Source organism: Notechis scutatus, chromosome 1 (genome assembly GCF_049901735.1).
Source record: "Notechis scutatus isolate UNSWTSFEM ecotype Mainland chromosome 1, rNotScu1.2, whole genome shotgun sequence".
Taxonomy (NCBI): domain Eukaryota; kingdom Metazoa; phylum Chordata; class Lepidosauria; order Squamata; family Elapidae; genus Notechis; species Notechis scutatus.
The window spans coordinates 216,152,603-216,169,449 of NC_142009.1; the positions used below are offsets into that span (position 1 = coordinate 216,152,603).

Here is a 16,847-nt window from a genome sequence, read left to right on the forward strand (position 1 = left end):
TTCCCCAGGTCCATTTGGCCGTCCTGTCCAGGAGCCATGCAAAGGCTCCGCCCACGTCGCCTTTGGGGCAAGAACACGTTGTAAAAATTTAGCAGTCCCAGAAATGCCTGCAGCTCTGTTTTGTTCTTGGGTGTGGGGGCTTCCTTTATGGCTTTGACCTTGCTTCCGGTTGGGTGGATGCCATGTCGGTCTAGGAGGTACCCCAGAAACTCGACTTGCTCTGTGTATAGCTGGCATTTCTCTTTCTTCACCTTTAGCCCGGCCCCTTTGAATTTTCTAGCACCTCCCTTAGGCGACCCTCTAGTTCCTCCTGGTTGGCTGCTGACACCAATACATCGTCAAAATAGGGAACCACCCCTTGATTCCTCGCAGCAGTCTCTCCATGAGGCTCTGAAGATTCCTGGGCTACGCTGACTCCAAACTGGAGTCGGTTACAACAAACGCTCCCGGTGGGTGACTATTGTTTGCGCCTCGGCGGTTTCTTCATCGACCGGCAGTTGCTGATAGGCTTGCGCCAGGTCGAGCTTCGCAAGACCTTGCCCCCCAGCGAGTGTAATAGGTGTTGCACTACTGGGACGGGGTAGGCGCTTTGTTGCAGGGCGCAATTGAGGGTGGCCTTATAGTCCCCGCAGATCCTTACTGACCCATCTGGTTTGACTGGGGTGACTATAGGGTCTCCCACCGGGCGTGGTCGATTGGCTGCAAAACCCCTGTTTGACGAGTTTGTCAATCTGCTCGTCTATTTTCTTCCGGAGTGCAAAAGGCACCCGTCTGGGTTTTAGGCGTATGGGGGCGACATTTGGGTCTAGGCTAAAAGAGATAGGGGGCCCTTTGTACTTGCCTAGGGTGCCGTCGAATACTTCTTGAAGTCCCTCGCCAGCTGCTGCTCCCAGTCGGCCTCTGTGGTGTGGTTTACTCCCGTGACCTCGATCCCGAGTGGCGCGAACCATTGAGTCCTAAAAGGCTGGGTCGGTTCCGGTCCACGATAGTCAGGGGAAGTTTCAAGGTGCGGTTTTTGAAAGTCACCACGAACTGTCCGGTCCCAATGACGGGGATGCGGTTCCCTGATAGTCCTTGATGATCAGTTTCTGGTTCTCCAGTCCTCTTTTCTGGATGTTTGGCACCAGGCGCTTGAGTTCTTTCCAGGCGACCATGGAGAGGTAGGATCCGAGTCTACCTCCATCCGGCATGGTTCGCCCTCGATGCTCACCTCCACGTGAGACCTTCCGGGCATCCGTGGTTTCGGCATGGCCGATGGTGACCGTCTGGTGGGTTTCTTCTCTCTGTCGGCCTTCCCCGCTCCGTCGTCCTCGGTTGTCTCGGTTCCAGCGATAGTCGGCTTGGCGATCTCTGATTCTCGGGGGTGTCGTCTGCGTCCCGGTTGCTTGGTTCTCGCCGGCGGGGCTGTGTGTCTTTTGAGTCGGCAGACTCGGGCGATGTGGCCCTTCTTGTTGCACTGCCGGCAGATCGCGTCGATAAAACGGCACTCGGATCGAAAGTGGTTTCCCCGCACCCGGCGCACTGGTTCCCCACTTACGACCCCGTTGATCTCGCCGGTCCCGTCCTGTTTGTAGTCGGTGGGCGTCTTCCTCCTCGTCCATGGTATCGGAGGCGGAGTCCAGGTCCCCGTGGTGTGTGGTGGTTTCTCGTTGGCTTGTCTCGGGGTTTCAGTGTGGTCCCCGTTGTCTGCCCTCCGAAGTCTGGCTGCTGACTTCCGGGTGGCTTCGCCGCGGAAGCTTCGCCAGGGCGTCCCGAGGTCGATGTTGCCTTTGCCATCAGTCGACTTTTTAGTGCCTGATCCCTGAGGCCTAGGACCACGCGGTCTCGGAGGACATCGTCCAGGTCCCTGAACTCGCACATCCCCCTAGGTCTCGCAAGGCGGCTATAAAGTCGCTAATGCTCTCGCCTTGCCGCTGGTTTCGCCGACAGAACTCATCCCGCCGGATGAGAATGGGCACAGCGGGGCGTAGTGGTTCCGAAGGAGTGGCTCGAGATCGCCCAGTCCATCGCCTTCACGTCCTCTGGCTTCGCGAGGGCTTTGGCCATCTTAAACACTGCGGGCCCGCAGTGTGTGAGGAAGACGGCCCTTTTCTTCTGCCCGTTCGCATCCTTCAAATTGCTACTTTCGAGGAACATCAGGAATCTATCCGTGTACGATTCCCAGTCCTCGGTAGCGGGGTTGAAGGGTGCTGGTGGGGTCATGCTGGCCATCTCGCCGGTCCTTTGTCTTCCTCGGGACACGTGTTCGGTGGTTATTCTTTGATCCCACCTTCGCCGCCAGTGTCGCGTCCGTCGAGAAAGGAAGCTCGGAGACAGTGACTTGGTTTCAGCTCTTTATTTGCTCCTGAATACAGCTTAGGCTTGAAGGGAAAAACTGCGGCTTTTTATTCTCGAGCCGCGGCGGTCGCGGCAATGACACCGCTTGAATCTCCCGCGATTAGTTTCCACCAATCGCGGGGATTCGCAGAGCGGACCAATCAGTGCGGCTCGCTCGACCAATCCGGTCGTGGCGCGCCTTAACCAATCGCGACGCGGGGCTACGAGTATGTTAATTGACTTGTACAGAACAGGAAGCATCTGGGTTAAGTGGATGAATTAATTAATCACCACTGTTGGTGATAGTTCCTGTGCCCCAGCCAATCAAAGTAAAGAATCACAAGGTGGTTTCCAGAAGCAAATTGCAAACCCTTTCAAAAAGTTTATACTTATAGTATTAATGATTATAGTATTAGGGACTCAAATTACTGCTGGGAATAAAGAAGCATGGTTTTTACAGGAAATTCTAGGTTTGCCTTGTAGACAACGTCCTCCTTCAGGGGATGAAGACCTAAAAGAATTAACTGTTTTTGATGATATACCAGCCTTTTTCAACTTTGCTTTTAACTCTGGAGGAATTTCAGGAACTCCTGCACAAAAGCTATTATATTTACAGCTTACAGCTTACAACATGAGCTTTATTTGTAAATTATGTTGATATTTTTTTCAAACCTGACTTTCATGGAACCCTAAATTTCATGGCATTCCAGTTGAGAAAGGTTGTATTGTAACAAGTAACAGGGAAGACTTAATTGAAGTAGACTAGCAAGAGCATTAAGAGGAAGGGATTGTATGCATTATCTTGAACTTCAAAAAGTAGCTTTAATGAAGTCAGAACAATTATAGGTTGATTTCATGGCAGAAAACCTGATGGGAAAAATAAAATGTGAGGGCTTCTTAAAAAAGCAAACATTAAAAGCACTCTCACAATTCCATAAAGAAAAGGAAGATAAGACAGCAGAAGAGGCCATTTGAATGAAGAGGAAGGATAGTCACTAAGGAAGAATACAGATAAATTATCTGGAACAGTAGAGGAAGCACAGATAACCAATGTTCAGGGTTGTGGTTGGTGAAGAACAAAAGAAGCAGAATAAGAACAAGGGAGCAAATGATGAAATGTGTGTAGGCCTAGGCCCTTTGTATGTGGCACTGTTGCACACAAATACATGAGGGCTATTGCTTGGGTGAGGTCACAACAGCACAAGTTTTGTCATTCTACAGAAGCTCTGGATTCAATGGTTGGCTTCCACCAAATGACCTTCAATTATGTTCAGAATAAAAGAAATAGATAATAATCAGTACAGGTCTTACAGGAGTTCATTTATTCAAAGTTACAATGATACTGAAAAAAGTGACAGGACCATTTTTCACAGGTCTGGCTATTGCATCATCCCCTGGTCATGTGATCAAAGCCCAGCCATTTGGCAACTGACTCATTTGTTGTATTGTTGTGTTCCTGGGTCATGTGATCCCCTTTTGTGACCTTCTGACAAGCAAACTCAATGGGAAAGCCAGATGCATTTAACAACCATAGTATTAATTTAATAACTACTACAGTGATTCACAACAACTGTGGCAAGAAAAGTTGTAAAATGGGACAACACTCACTTAACAAATTCTCACTTAGCAACATAAATTTTGGGCTAAATTGTGGTTGTACGTCAAGGATTACCTGTATACCACTACTCAGTGAAGATGGCAAAATCCAAATCAGTAAGAAAGAAAAGGCAGAGCTACACTACCATTTTGCTGTAGTCCTCTCCAACAAATATATATGTTTCACAAGAAAATTATGAAGAGCAGAATATAATGCATGGAGCAAGGGTGTTCAAACTTGGCAAGTTTAAGACTTGTGGACTTCAACTCCCAGAATTCCTGAGCAAACATGACTGGAGGAGGAATTCTGGGAGTTGAAGTCCACAAGTCTTAAAGCTATCAAGTTTGAAGACCACTAGCATAGTTTCAATTCTATCCATTTAAAACATGGTAATGGAATTTTATTCTGAATGAATTTAAAGCTGTAAAACCACATAAGCTGTAGCTTTAAAGGTAACTGAAAAGAATGGTGATTATTTAATTATTTTTGAACAGTTGAGAAATCCTGGAGAATGGGTACATACAAATGATGGCAAGTAAATCAAAAAATGGGGGGAGGCTCTAATGATTCACAGGTTTCCTGCATTGAACATGAGGCTGGACCCAATGGCATTTAAATTATATCTAAATTGTATGATTAACTTATCCTGTAGAGCAAGTTTATGGGTTAGTGTGTCATACAGACCTAGGGAATTATGTTATTTTACAAAGTGTGGTTCAGTTAACCATACATAAATAAGTTGTACAAACACAACTGTTAAGTGACCTTTTTGCCTGGAAGTGCTAATGTCAAAATAAGAATGTGCACACGGACAATAGCCAAGTAAAAGCTGAAAAGCAAAACCTGCAGGTGGTAAGCCTTGAAATAAGTAAGGCAAGGATCACATCAAAGAGGAGACTGAGTTAAATCCCCCTTTAAGCTTGAATATATAGTAACAAGTGGCTCAGATTGCAGTATTAATTGATACTTTATATGTATTAAAGAGAGACTAGAAAGGGTTTAGCATTTTGTATTAATACAGTATAATATTCAGGTTTCAGTGGGTCTTAAGGACTCTGTTAACTGTGCTTTAGCTCTATGGAGACTACTTCACTTTTATCAAATACAGTTTTCAAAGTTCTGATTTAATTGTCCTGAAGTGGGAAACATTTTGCTATCAGAGGCTCTTCTCCTATTTTTCCTAAATCTCTATAAGTTGAACAAAGCCATTTTAAACCATGGTTTCTTGCAGAAGGCACAGTGGCATCACTACAAGCTCTAATTTCTATTAATGATCACAAGAAGTTTTAAATTAACAAAACCATCTGCTTTTAAAACAGATTTGCAGCACTCTAGATCTTTCTTTGCTTTACTGAGATGTTTTTTTTAATTTAAAAGCCTAAAAAACCTAGAAACTCTCCAGACCCATAAACAATAACCCACAAAATTTATGCTGCTCTATCTGGGTATTAAGATTGTCACCCTTTCCTTTTTGGACAACTGGTTGCAGAGCTATTTTTTTTTTTTTGTATATTCCAAACTAAATATAAGCCATCTAGCCAATAGCAGGCTATTCAACTCAATTCTGTAGGATGCAATTCAAGCCAGAAAGGAAATGGGTTATAGGGCTGATACTTTCAGAATGGGGTCAATGGAGTAAGGTGAGGTTTGTTTGTTTGTCCAAACTCAGTATGTGAAGCCTCCCAAAGAGCTTACCTCCCTTATTGAATATCCCCCACTCAAAAACAAACAAACAAAAACAACCTGTCACCCCAAAAAATGTTTCTTGTTAAATTTATTACTTGGTTTTGAGAACAGTAAATATGAGTTGGAATAGAGACTTTAGACCACATCTTCTTCAAACTTGGCAACTTTAAGATGGGTGGACTTCAACTTCCAAAATTTCTCAGCCAGCCTGAGCACGACACATCCTAGAGTTGCCAAATTTGGAAAACTATTTTAAACATTGACCACAATTCTGCTGAATTTGGTGATGCTTATTTGTGTATAGCTTTAATAAAACGACTGAGGCAGCTGCCCCATCTGATATTTCATTGACCAATTCTGAATTATATTGCAAGAAAACATTCTCCAAACTATCTGAAACCTACATATGTCTCAGCTGCCTTTGCTTCCTGGCAGCAGTGGATGCAACTACAGATTATTAAAGCCACAAGTCTCATATTTTCTGTTGCTTTGTCTTAAATATAAACTTAGTAGTAGTGGCTGATGAAATATAATGTTTTACTGGCTCCTATATGAAATGGTGTGATCCTGAGAAGACTAATCCTGGCTCAATTTATATATTTTAAAAGGTTAAATTCCAATTGAACTCAGGCTGTAGAAATGATTGGTGGGGGTGGTTTTTCCTCTTAAAAGCAGATCCAAAAGATTCTCTATTTAGTAGTTCTACATCCTCAATAAATTATAGATCAACCTGTATAGATCAAACTTATTTTTTAAAAAGCAGCATAAACACCTGCATGGAAAAATTATTGGCTCTCTTGTGCCAACTGTTACAATCTGTTTTCCTCTACTTTCAAGTTATGGACTAGCTCCCAGCATTTTATCACTGTGTCCCAATCCATGGCTCTAACTTTTTAGGTATGTGAAACAAAGCAATAATAGCTATATTCAAAACCTGGCAAGCCATGCTCTTGGAAGGAGCAAATGTACAAAGCTACTATTATTATCATTGTTATGACAGGAGCTCAACCCATATGCAAAAGTGTTGAAATGCAAATTTTTGTGGCTGACAAGTTATAGATAGTCCTGGCAAGGGACAGAACCTTCAGCCCCCAACATTCTTTGGGCCTGAAGATCTAGAGTATTTTTGTATGCGTATGCCAAAATTGGAATTTTTGCATTCTCTCTCAATCTTGTGTCCGACAATGGATTTTCCGAATGAGGCTGTTATTGCGTAATGCCCCTCTTATTCAAAGAATGTTACAAGGAGCTCAGCCTACTTTGTCCTCCATTTGTTCCCTTCCTGTCTCTTTTCAGAGAAAATCAATTAAAGAGACAAAGAATAGCTGCACTGTGGATCCTTGACTGTAATGCTAGGAGTCTGCCACCTGAAGAAAAAAAAATCCACAAGCTCTGGCTAAGCAAAAAAGAGAATTAAGGTCCAGCAACAGTTGAAATTAAACATTGATTTGAAAAGGGGCACTTAATTTTGCCCTTTTCCTTTGGGAGAAAAGTGATCATGTGATAAGAGGTAAGTATAACAGTGGAGGCATTCTCATAAACTACACAGCTGAAAAGTTCTGTTAATGACAGCACGTTCTATCATGTTCAACTTTTCATTCAGATTTCCAGTTGGCCATTTCCAAAATGACCCGAAAGGAGTCATTTTGTGAGTTTGAAAACTGGATGCTAAAAGACTGGATTCTGGTCTTCCCTGTTCTGTTAGAAGACTGAAAGAGCAGATTAGGGATAGATCATCACAGAAAAATTTTTTATCTACAAGGTCACTAAGACTGCACAAGAATTTGATGGAATATAATTCATGAAGCAGCTGGTATCTGTTCTGGGTCTAAATGACAATTGTACCACAAGCCTCTGTTAAAGACTTGCAAAGAGGAGTGTATGGGTTCCTTAACTTCCCAACAAGTATTTTACAGAAATTCGGTAATACGTAGCAATTTCTCCTGCTTTTTTTTTCTTCTGAATAGTATAAGCTGGAGAAGAACAAGAATCCTCAAAGGAGCATTTGGGATGGGAAAAAGAAAAACTGAAGATAGAATCAGTCCTATCACAATTTCTGAGTGAATTAGATCAGAATTGTTAGAAGTAAAAGGAACAAATATAAAGTTGGTTTCTAAAGCTCAGGTAGACTATTTACAGACTATTTGCTGAAAGTAGTACTGAAAAGCTGATGCTCATTTTTACAATATTTATAATTTCTTTCTACTTTCTGTTGGCTTTTTTTTCCCCTCTGGCTTTTCTTTTAGTTGTACCTAAAGGAAATATACCTAAGTTGTACCTAAAGGGAGATTAAATGCAGAAGAAGGGAAGGGAAAGGAAGGGAAAAGAAAGGAAAGGAAAGGAAAGGAAAAGGAAAGGAAAGGAAAGGAAAGGAAAGGAAAGGAAAGGAAAGGAAAGGAAAGGAAAGGAAAGGAAGCTAGAATAAACAGGCTTCACTAAAGCCATGTTGTGCAAACATTTGGAGTTGATGTTTGGTTGCTCAATGTAATAAGAGTAGTTTATGATGGAAGTAAGTAAATTGTATGGGAATGAATGGAAAATTTAGTCAACATGGAGCAAGGAATAGGAAAATTATGACTGAATACAAAAGTTACTGATCAGTATAAAAGAAGTACAAAATTGAATGAGGATCAAATCACAAGGCATCTATAAAGAAAGAGTGAGTGAATTGTGAGAAAGGAAAAACCAAGAACATTTGAGTGAATGCAGTTGATTAAATCTTCAGAAAGAGAGAAGGGAGAATTTTAAAGAACAAAAGACCATGTATAAGTTCAGTGGACAGATGTTAAAGCAGTAAGGATGATTTGCAAGAACCTATAGAAAAGTATAGCAAATGATTTTGATATAAACTTTGATATATCAAGGTATGTATTTCCATTTCTTTTCTAATTTCTTGCCTTTAATTTCTTTGGCTTACTATTTATTAGTTTCATTTCTGTACCTATTCCAAAATGGAACAGCAGTGATGAGGGTGCATGCATGGACTATAGCCGTGATGACGAATCTATGACGTGTGCTGAACATGGCATGCAGAGCCATCTCTGCTGGCATTTGAGCTGTCGCCCCAGCTCAGTTCCACTGCGCATGTGCGCACGCCTCCCACCAGCCAGCTGATTGTTAGGTATCTGCCCTGCATGCGTGGGGCGCATGCAGGAGATGCGCGTGCATGTGCAGGGCAGTGCATGGGGTTGCATGTGCATGCACAGGAAACGGGGAGTATGGGGGGGTTGCATGCGCAGGGGGTGGGGGGAGCAGGGGGGAAGTGCATGCATAGCATTATGGGTTTCGGCACTTTTGGCATGCAATGACCAAAAGGTTAGCCATCACTGGACTATAGGTATGCTTGTTTCAAACAAAGTGATAAAGTGATATAATCCTACTGGCTGCAGAGTTCTGCATGCTGTTTTTTAAAGGAAGAGAAGAAATGGATGCACCTGGTCAGAATGAGAGGCAGACTTTGGCTGTGGAACAAAACACTTGAAGTCACAGGGAGGCCTCTTCGTAATGTTTAAGAGACTGAAAAGAGAATTCTCTAGAGTGGGTATCCCAGCCTGAGTGAAAGATATTTTTCTTTTCCAAAGAGCCCACACATTTTCATACAAGCACTGCCAAAAGTTGCAAATTGCTTTTAAGTCTGACACAGGCAGAAAATTGTACAAGATCGTGCATCATGCTTATCTGCAATAGAATTTGCTACTTTTTCAAGGTACTTGGACTGATTTCTTTCTGACACACTAGGCTTTTCAGACATAATACAAAGCCATGATTCAGCATTACATTAAGGCACCATTAAGGACTCTTGTCTTCCACTAGGATTCCCTCCTTTTCCTGGGAACATGCATTGTTGCTTTTGGTTATATTTTCTGCTTTATATGGCCCCATTAATGAATACAGTATCTGTTGCATTTTCTGAGTGATCTAGTACTGTTTAGTGTTTTAATTGCAGGACCTTTTTGATATTATCATTTGTGTCTATCATTAATCATTGAGTAGAAATTATTTAAAAAAAATAACTTAATGTTAATTGCCCATGCACCTCCAAAACCATGCAGAAAAACAGATCCCACTTTATTTTTTCTCCCCAGTAGATTTAATGAATCCAAAAAGTTAGTTTTCTCAACAGTGAAGCTCTTCTGTAGAAGAATGCAGACCCCTGTGAAAATTATGGTGCTATTCACAATACAATCCTGTTATAAAGTACAATCCTGTGAATAAATTTAAATTTACTGACAAAGAAATAAAGGGAGACTAGTATAGCTATTTCAAGCTGTTTAGCTCTCATTAGATAACTGTACCCTTCTGGGATTCGAACCTGGGCTGCTTGCATATTAGGTAGGTGTAGTAACACCTAGCTGCCGGGTTTGAATCCCAGCTAGCTGATGAGCTAAACAGCTTGAAATAGCTATACTAGTCTCCTTTTATTTATTTCTCCGCAAATTTAAATGTAACACAAAATAGTTTGTTGCAGAAGCGACTGCCTGCGAAGGCTCCTGGATTGGGCCTGAAAGGCAAAAGCGGAAGCAGTGTGCTCCGACCCATGTTTGGGTAAACCAGGTTGCCCCGATAGACCGGTCTCACTGGAAAAACACTCAATCCTGTGAATAGCAGCACTTGAGGGAGGAGGAAGATAGGAAGGGAGAGAGAGAGGAAAGACAAGAACTGCATTTTTTTGTTGTCTAAGATCAAAGATGATGATGAATAAAGATTCTTCAACTTTAAAATGAAGCCTTTGGAGTTATTTCTACAATTTAGGTTGATCTGTATCAAATAGGTAATATTGGCATACAATTTACAACCATAACTGAGCTTGAAGTTACAGTTGTAACATATGTCACCATGTGACTACATCCAATTTTATGAGCTTTTTTATGGTGGTAGTGAAGAATATCAGTCAGACAGATGACTGCAAAAAAAAAAAAGGCATTTAAATAATATATTAAATTGGTGATGGATTAGCATCAGGCAGTTACAGTCTAATTTTGCATACACCATAACAGAATCTGGTCACATTCAGAGAAACTACTTTTTACTGATCCGATAACAGTAGTTGAATGTAGAAGAGATCAGTATTCCCCATATATTTTATTAGGTAACATGTTATATATTCGAGTCCATGAGTCCTTATAGAAGATGCGGTATAATAGGATGTGAACTTTAATCTGAATGGCCTCTTGTCCTCTGGGGCATACTTCAGTTTATATGGTTGTTGTTGTTGTTGTTTTGTATCAGCCCTCAAAACTGCTGCGGAAAGCGCATTGCGGTGCACTAAGGTTAATGCCCTTCAAATTTGGGGGACACCTATTTGATAGAAATATCTCGCTGCTTTAAAAAAGGGGGAAAGACAGTATTGCATTCTAGACAAGAATATGAAATTGGTTTACTATTGCCTTCTTGGTATTTTTAAAAATTTCCTAGTGAAAATTTCTGATTGCCTCCCATCCAGTTAAAAGATAAGTATGATGGATATTTTCTAATAAGGAGAAGATCAAACTTTCATAAGGTTCCTTGATATTGCATCAGTGAATTTCAACATCAAATTACAATGAAAGAACAGGAAGATTCACTGCCATTGTTTTTAACAAGGAAAACAAAAAAAGAGCATGTATTTTGTTTAGATTTAAAATCCATGCTAAAGACACTTCCAGTCTAACAACATATTAGACTTAAAATGTGACTAATAGATGACTTAATGTGTTTTGGTAACACAACCAGAGAATGTTCCATTCCCACATCCTCTTGAGGGGGCAATAGAAAGACTGGTGTTACATATAACATTCCACATTATTTCTGCAGTTGTCAATAGAGGAGAGAAAGCAGACAGGAGACACAACACATGTATTTTAAAACTCAAATGTATTTTTTATAACAAATGTATTTGTTTTTTCTTTCTTAAGGACTCAGTCACTTCAAAGGTTCAAGATTCTCTCTGTGAGTTTCAGATTGCATAGAGGTATCAAGGCCATTATGTGCAGACATCCGTAACAAACAAGAACTTTCATTTTCTCAATTCATAGAGAACACAAATCAATAAAATAATCATATTTTAGCCTAACATGCTTTGGAAATCAAGTCCATCTGGTTAGTTTATGGTTCAGAAAAGGTTGCACAAGCCAAGATAATAGTTTGTTTTAATATAGGCCTAGTAAATCATGTGAACATAAACATTACTTTATTAAAGGATGGATTACCCTTTCCTGAGTTGACTGTTTGCATGAGCTTACATTAAAGATGACTGATATGTAAACTCTATTAAAAGAAGTTATACTACTAGTAAGAAGATTCCATCAGTACATGCTACAATATCTCTGTGTTTTAAGGTTTTCAGTATTTGTCCTTAGCTGTATTGTCTACTGATGTCATTCCCTTGCAATCTGGGGGAAAATGGAGGAAAGACAATGTAAAAATAGCCTGCACTTCCCACTGTTTTGTGGGTAGATGCTTTTGATGGAATATAAAAAAACACACGGTGACACCTTCCTTTTCCTATCCAATTTTATTCTGAAATATAGAAATAAATCCATAATTATCACTCCAGAAATGAAATGAATAGCTTTCTTTAAAATCATAACCTCTGTTGGTGGCTTTTGGCAAAGCTGGGATGGGGGATAGTGTGTCCATTCTTGTGCTACTTCATCTCTCATTGGCTTCTGATATTGTCAACCTTCCGGACCAACCACAGGGTTTGGGACTGGGAGGCACTGTATTGTGGTGGAGGTGGTTCTCCTTTCTCTATGGTCAGTTCCAATTAATGTTGATGGAAGTATGGGAGAAAGTTCTGTCCATTGCTTCACAGCTTAAAGTTTTTGCCCCTCCTGTTTAACATCTACATGGAATCTACATGTGCGAGGTCATCTGTTGGTTTAGGGTCCAGTGTTATCACCATTCCAATGATACCAATTAATTCGGATCATCCAGGAACTGCTGTTGATGTCCTGACCCAGTGTCTAGAGGCTGTTTGGGTCTGGATAAGGAATAGGCCAAGTGGGTGTGTCCAGTGGTGGGATTCAATTTTTTTTTACTACTGGTTCTGTGGGCGTGGCTTGGTGGGCGTGGCAGGGGAAGGATACTGTAAAATCTCCAGTCAGAGGTGATACTTTCCGGTTCTCCGAACTACTCAAAATTTCCTCTACTGGTTCTCCAGAACTGGTCAGAACCTGCTGAATATCACCTCTGGTTGTGTTTATTTTGGTCCTTCTGGATCTAGCATTTTTGCTCCTTTGGATTTAGATGGCTTTCCCATCTGAGACTAGTACACAACTTGATGGGTGTGAGGGGGATTCATCCCAGTCTCATAACTACAGCTTGAAGAGGTGACAGCTGTGGCCAGGAAGGCCTTTGTATCTTGTGTACCAGTTGCACCCTTCCCTCAACCTAGAGGCCCTTTGGAGAATCACTCATGTCCAGTGGTGGGATTCAATTTTTTTTACTACCGGTTCTGTGGGCGTGGCTGGTAAGCATGACAGGGGAAGGATACTGTAAAATCTCCAGTCAGAGGTGGTATTTGCTGGTTCTCTGAACTACTCAAAATTTCCATACCGGTTCTCCAGAACTATGACAACCTGCTGAATGCTGTGAGAACCTCTGCTCATGTCCTAGTAGTCATCTCATGATTGGACTACTGCAATGCACTCTGCATGAACTGCACTTGAAGACCACCCATAAGCTACAGCTGGTATAAAACAGTGGGATGGGTAACAATGGGCACAACTTAATATGCCTATATATTATCGCTTCTGTGCGAACTATACTGGTTGCTATTTGGCTTCTGACTGCAATTCAAGGGGCTGGTTATCACCCATAGAGCTTTTTGTGACATATGCCCTATTTATTTGAGGAAGATCACAAGTGGTCTTGGCAAGATCAAGTAAAATGCAGGTGTTCCTGGGTCAATTAATGTCATTTAGTAGTGGGACCCCAGAAGCATGTCTTCTTTTTCAAAGTGTTTGACCTCAGGAACAGCATCCCCCCTCCCACGGAGATATGCAGTTCCCCTCCCCGCTTACAAACGTTTCAAAAGACTTTGAAAGCATAGCTTTGCTTGAAAGTTTGGATTAGTGTTTTAATGTTATGTGGGAATGATTTTGAGAGACAGGAGGAAGAGCTGCAGCCTAGACAACAGTCTGATAAACAAAAACTGAGTCAGGGGAGGGACCTTCCCAAGTTTTCAGGAGAATAAAAATAAGGGAGGGAGAGATACTTTCAGACTTGAAAAATTTGTTACTATAATTCTTCTAATGAAGTGTTAGTATTCAGGATTGGCATTTCTTATCTGCACCACCTCAAAGGGCTGACACAAGCTGAGCCCTTATGTTCTTTTGTAACACAATGGATAATTTTATTCAGGTGTTTGTCTTCTTAACTCTATAAGCCACCTTCCAAATCTAAATAAAAAATACCCGTTTGTCCTGAATAAAAAATACCTGTTTGTGAAGACACAACCCACCCATCCAGTCCAGTGAAAGGACACATCAAAGCAGGAAAGGACAAGATTTGGGCAGCCAGAAGTCACACCTGGGGGGAAAAAACAGCTCATTTGGGATGATGCCACCTCCTCAAGAGTGGGCATCTGCTTCCCCCACACCCCATGCTTCAAAGTTTTAAGATGCTGTGTGAGTGTGGGAACAGCGGGTTAAGGGAGTGAAGCATAACCTGGTTAAAAGTCTGTAGAAATTCTCAGTCATCCAGGTCATGGTTGTCCCCAAGGTGCTTTTTCTGGACGTCGTTTTTTCCTTAAAGACGTTTTGCTTCTCATCTAAGAAGCTTCTTCAGCTCTGACAGGATAGTGGGTAATGAAAAGATCTTCCATTCCCCACTATCCAGTCAGAGCTGAAGAAGCTTTTTGGGTGAGAAGTGAAACGTCTTCAAAGAAAAAAAACAAAATCCAGTTGCCTCCAGAAAAATTATGTCACCTTGGGAACATAACCTGGTTAGCCCAGGGATCCCAAAGACTCCGAGATCTTCAACGTCTGAAGCGACCCCCTGACAGTTGTAGAATTGAGGATCATTGTTTATCGCAGCGACCGTAGCTGTTGCCTTCCCCCTCTTCCTCCGTCCCCCAGGCCATCACACCGGTCACCCTCCCCTGTCGGCGCAGCCAACCCATCCGTTCCCGCCTCGAGGAGGCTGACTCTTCCCTTCTGGCTGGCCGCAGGTCACCAGCGTTTGTTGTCAAAACTGCAAGCGGTCCGCTCCGGAGGCGGCTGCCTGCTTCAAACCGCCCCCCACCCACCTTTCCCGGGCCGCCTTTACCACATGCCCTAGCTCAAAGTCCGGCTTCCCGCTTGGGCTCAAAACTCCGATAAACATTTCCTAATAAGGTTTCGCAGGTATTGGCCAGCCCGCGTTTTCGAAAGGACAAACCGGGGGGGAAATTAACAAGGGACCCGTTTTGTTTTGTTTTGTTTTGTTTTGTTGGGAAAACGCCGCTGAGAAAACTTCGCGAGCAAAGAGAGCTTGAAATCCGGCGGGAGTTTCTAACTCGCTGATGATACCTAGCAGCCGCCGGAGAGATTGCGGTGAGTCTCTCTTCCCTCCCTCCCGTCCCCTCCCCTTTCTCTCTGCCTCCTTTCTCCCAGCTTAAAGCGCTGGGCTTTCTATTCTCGATTTAGCTCCTGCGGCTAATTTGTCCTCAATGCCTCGGGGAAGCGACAGCGGGAGTTGGAAAAAGATTAAACCCGCAGGAGCAGCGGGTTCCTAAAAGCCACGCGGCTCTTTCCACGTTGCCGACCGCGTTTGTGTGTTAAGTACGCGCCTCTTCCTCACGAGGTCTGCTTTAATCCTCAAGAGGCATCTGGTGCAGACCTACTTCAGAGTAAGTCCCCTGGAGCAGCGTGGGAATGAAGGGAAAAAACAACAACCAAACGCCGGGTTGCGATCTTGCGAGGGCGCCCGGCGTCCGCTCCCCCCTTTTTTTGAGGGGGGGGGGGAAGTAGGGCTTTCGCTGAGAGAAATGTGCCCAAGAATCGCTTTTTGCAGACGGCGTTTTAACTTCCGAGCAGCTCGAATCCTACAACAGCTACTCCTGCAAAACAAACAAGTTTGTTTTTTGCCGCAATCCTAACTGACAACCGGGAGGAAGCTCCAGTCTTAGGATGCCGTCTGCAAAACGCAGGCAAGAAACGGAAGATAGGGTGGCCGAAAGTGGCTTGGGCCAAGCGAGGCAGTCTGATTCTCACATAGCCCCCGCCCCTTTCGCGTCGGCTTGGCTTGGTTACCGGCTTGGTGATGCAACGGATCAAGAGTGCGACCTGCGGATTACCTTGGAAAAGGTGGTTTGTGCGCTTCGTAAGGCAGCCGGGGAAGAATAGGTGTGAGTGGAGGAGGGGAGGGTTTGAAACCCATCACTGAAGCGCGGGAAATTGTGGTCGGCGAAGAAGCGCTTTTTTGCCCCCCTTCTCCCCTCCCCCCCACTTTCCTGGGAGCCTGTGGGCTTTGTTGTCAGAAATCTCTGGATCGAAGGTCAGTGTTTCGCCGCCTCGTTTTTTTTTTTTTTCCTCGCGAAGCGCAACTTATGTTGCGGTTACCAGGTTTCCCTCCCTTTCTGAAAGGACCGCCGAGTTCCTGCCTCAAGTGTGAGAATCCTCTCAGCGGGCTTCTCCGGTTGCTACTTCTTGTTTGAAGGACAACGCCCGGGGGTGATGCTAAACGGTGGAGCCTGATTTCCCCAGCCAGCAGATGCCAGAGAAGCATACGTTTTTGATAAGAAATGTCATTCCACCCACACCCCACCAATCATTTTTAATGAACATCAGCTCCATGCTCACAATTCTTCCTCACGCTCTTGGTTCCCCCCCCCCCAAGCACAAAGACCTTATTCTCACACATGCAAAACTCTTTTGGGAATAAGTGTGTGTGCAGTGCCATTTCTCACCCTTCCCCTTTATGCGTTTTATCCAAGCTTCAGATTTTGTGCTGTCACGCAAACCCAGCACTTAAGTAATTGAGCCACAGTTTACTTAATTATTGCTTAAGTGCTGGGTTTGTGTGACAGCACAAACTAACCACATCTGCTGGTTTCACATACACACACAGAGGAATCAATATATGTGTGGTTTATCAATGAGTCAGCAACACACCTAAGTTAAAGTGTCTGAGTCAAATAGACATCTGCTCATGGAACCTTTTAATGTGAAACTGCAATGCTTAGAAGGATGCACTAAAGATATTTTTCATTTTTTTCATGCAAAAAGGGGCAGGGAAACTTCATAACACAGTCTTCACAACCGGGTGCTCCCAGATGTATTGAACT

At 43.0% G+C, this 16,847-nt stretch overlaps 2 protein-coding genes across 6 annotated transcripts in view; one reads left to right on the forward strand and one right to left on the reverse strand.

The window, feature by feature from the left end:
• Positions 1-16,045, reverse strand: part of LOC113410683 (CD63 antigen-like) — a 30,424-nt gene extending 14,379 nt beyond the window's left edge. Inside the window, exon 1 of the mRNA XM_087950215.1 lies at positions 15,858-16,045. The gene's annotated coding sequence lies outside the window, so the exon portion shown is untranslated. The remainder of the gene's footprint in view (positions 1-15,857) is intronic.
• MYLK (myosin light chain kinase) overlaps positions 14,914-16,847 on the forward strand; it is a 197,074-nt gene continuing 195,140 nt past the window's right edge. Inside the window, exon 1 of one of the 5 annotated variants that reach the window (XM_087950208.1) lies at positions 14,914-15,114. In XM_087950208.1, the coding sequence (XP_087806334.1) occupies positions 15,084-15,114 (31 nt within the window). In that variant the 5' untranslated portion in view covers positions 14,914-15,083. Of the gene's footprint in view, positions 15,115-15,276; positions 15,411-15,850; positions 15,868-15,931; positions 16,058-16,847 lie in introns of those variants that run through there. The other 4 variants (XM_087950207.1, XM_087950213.1, XM_087950212.1 and 1 more) reach the window with 4 other exon arrangements.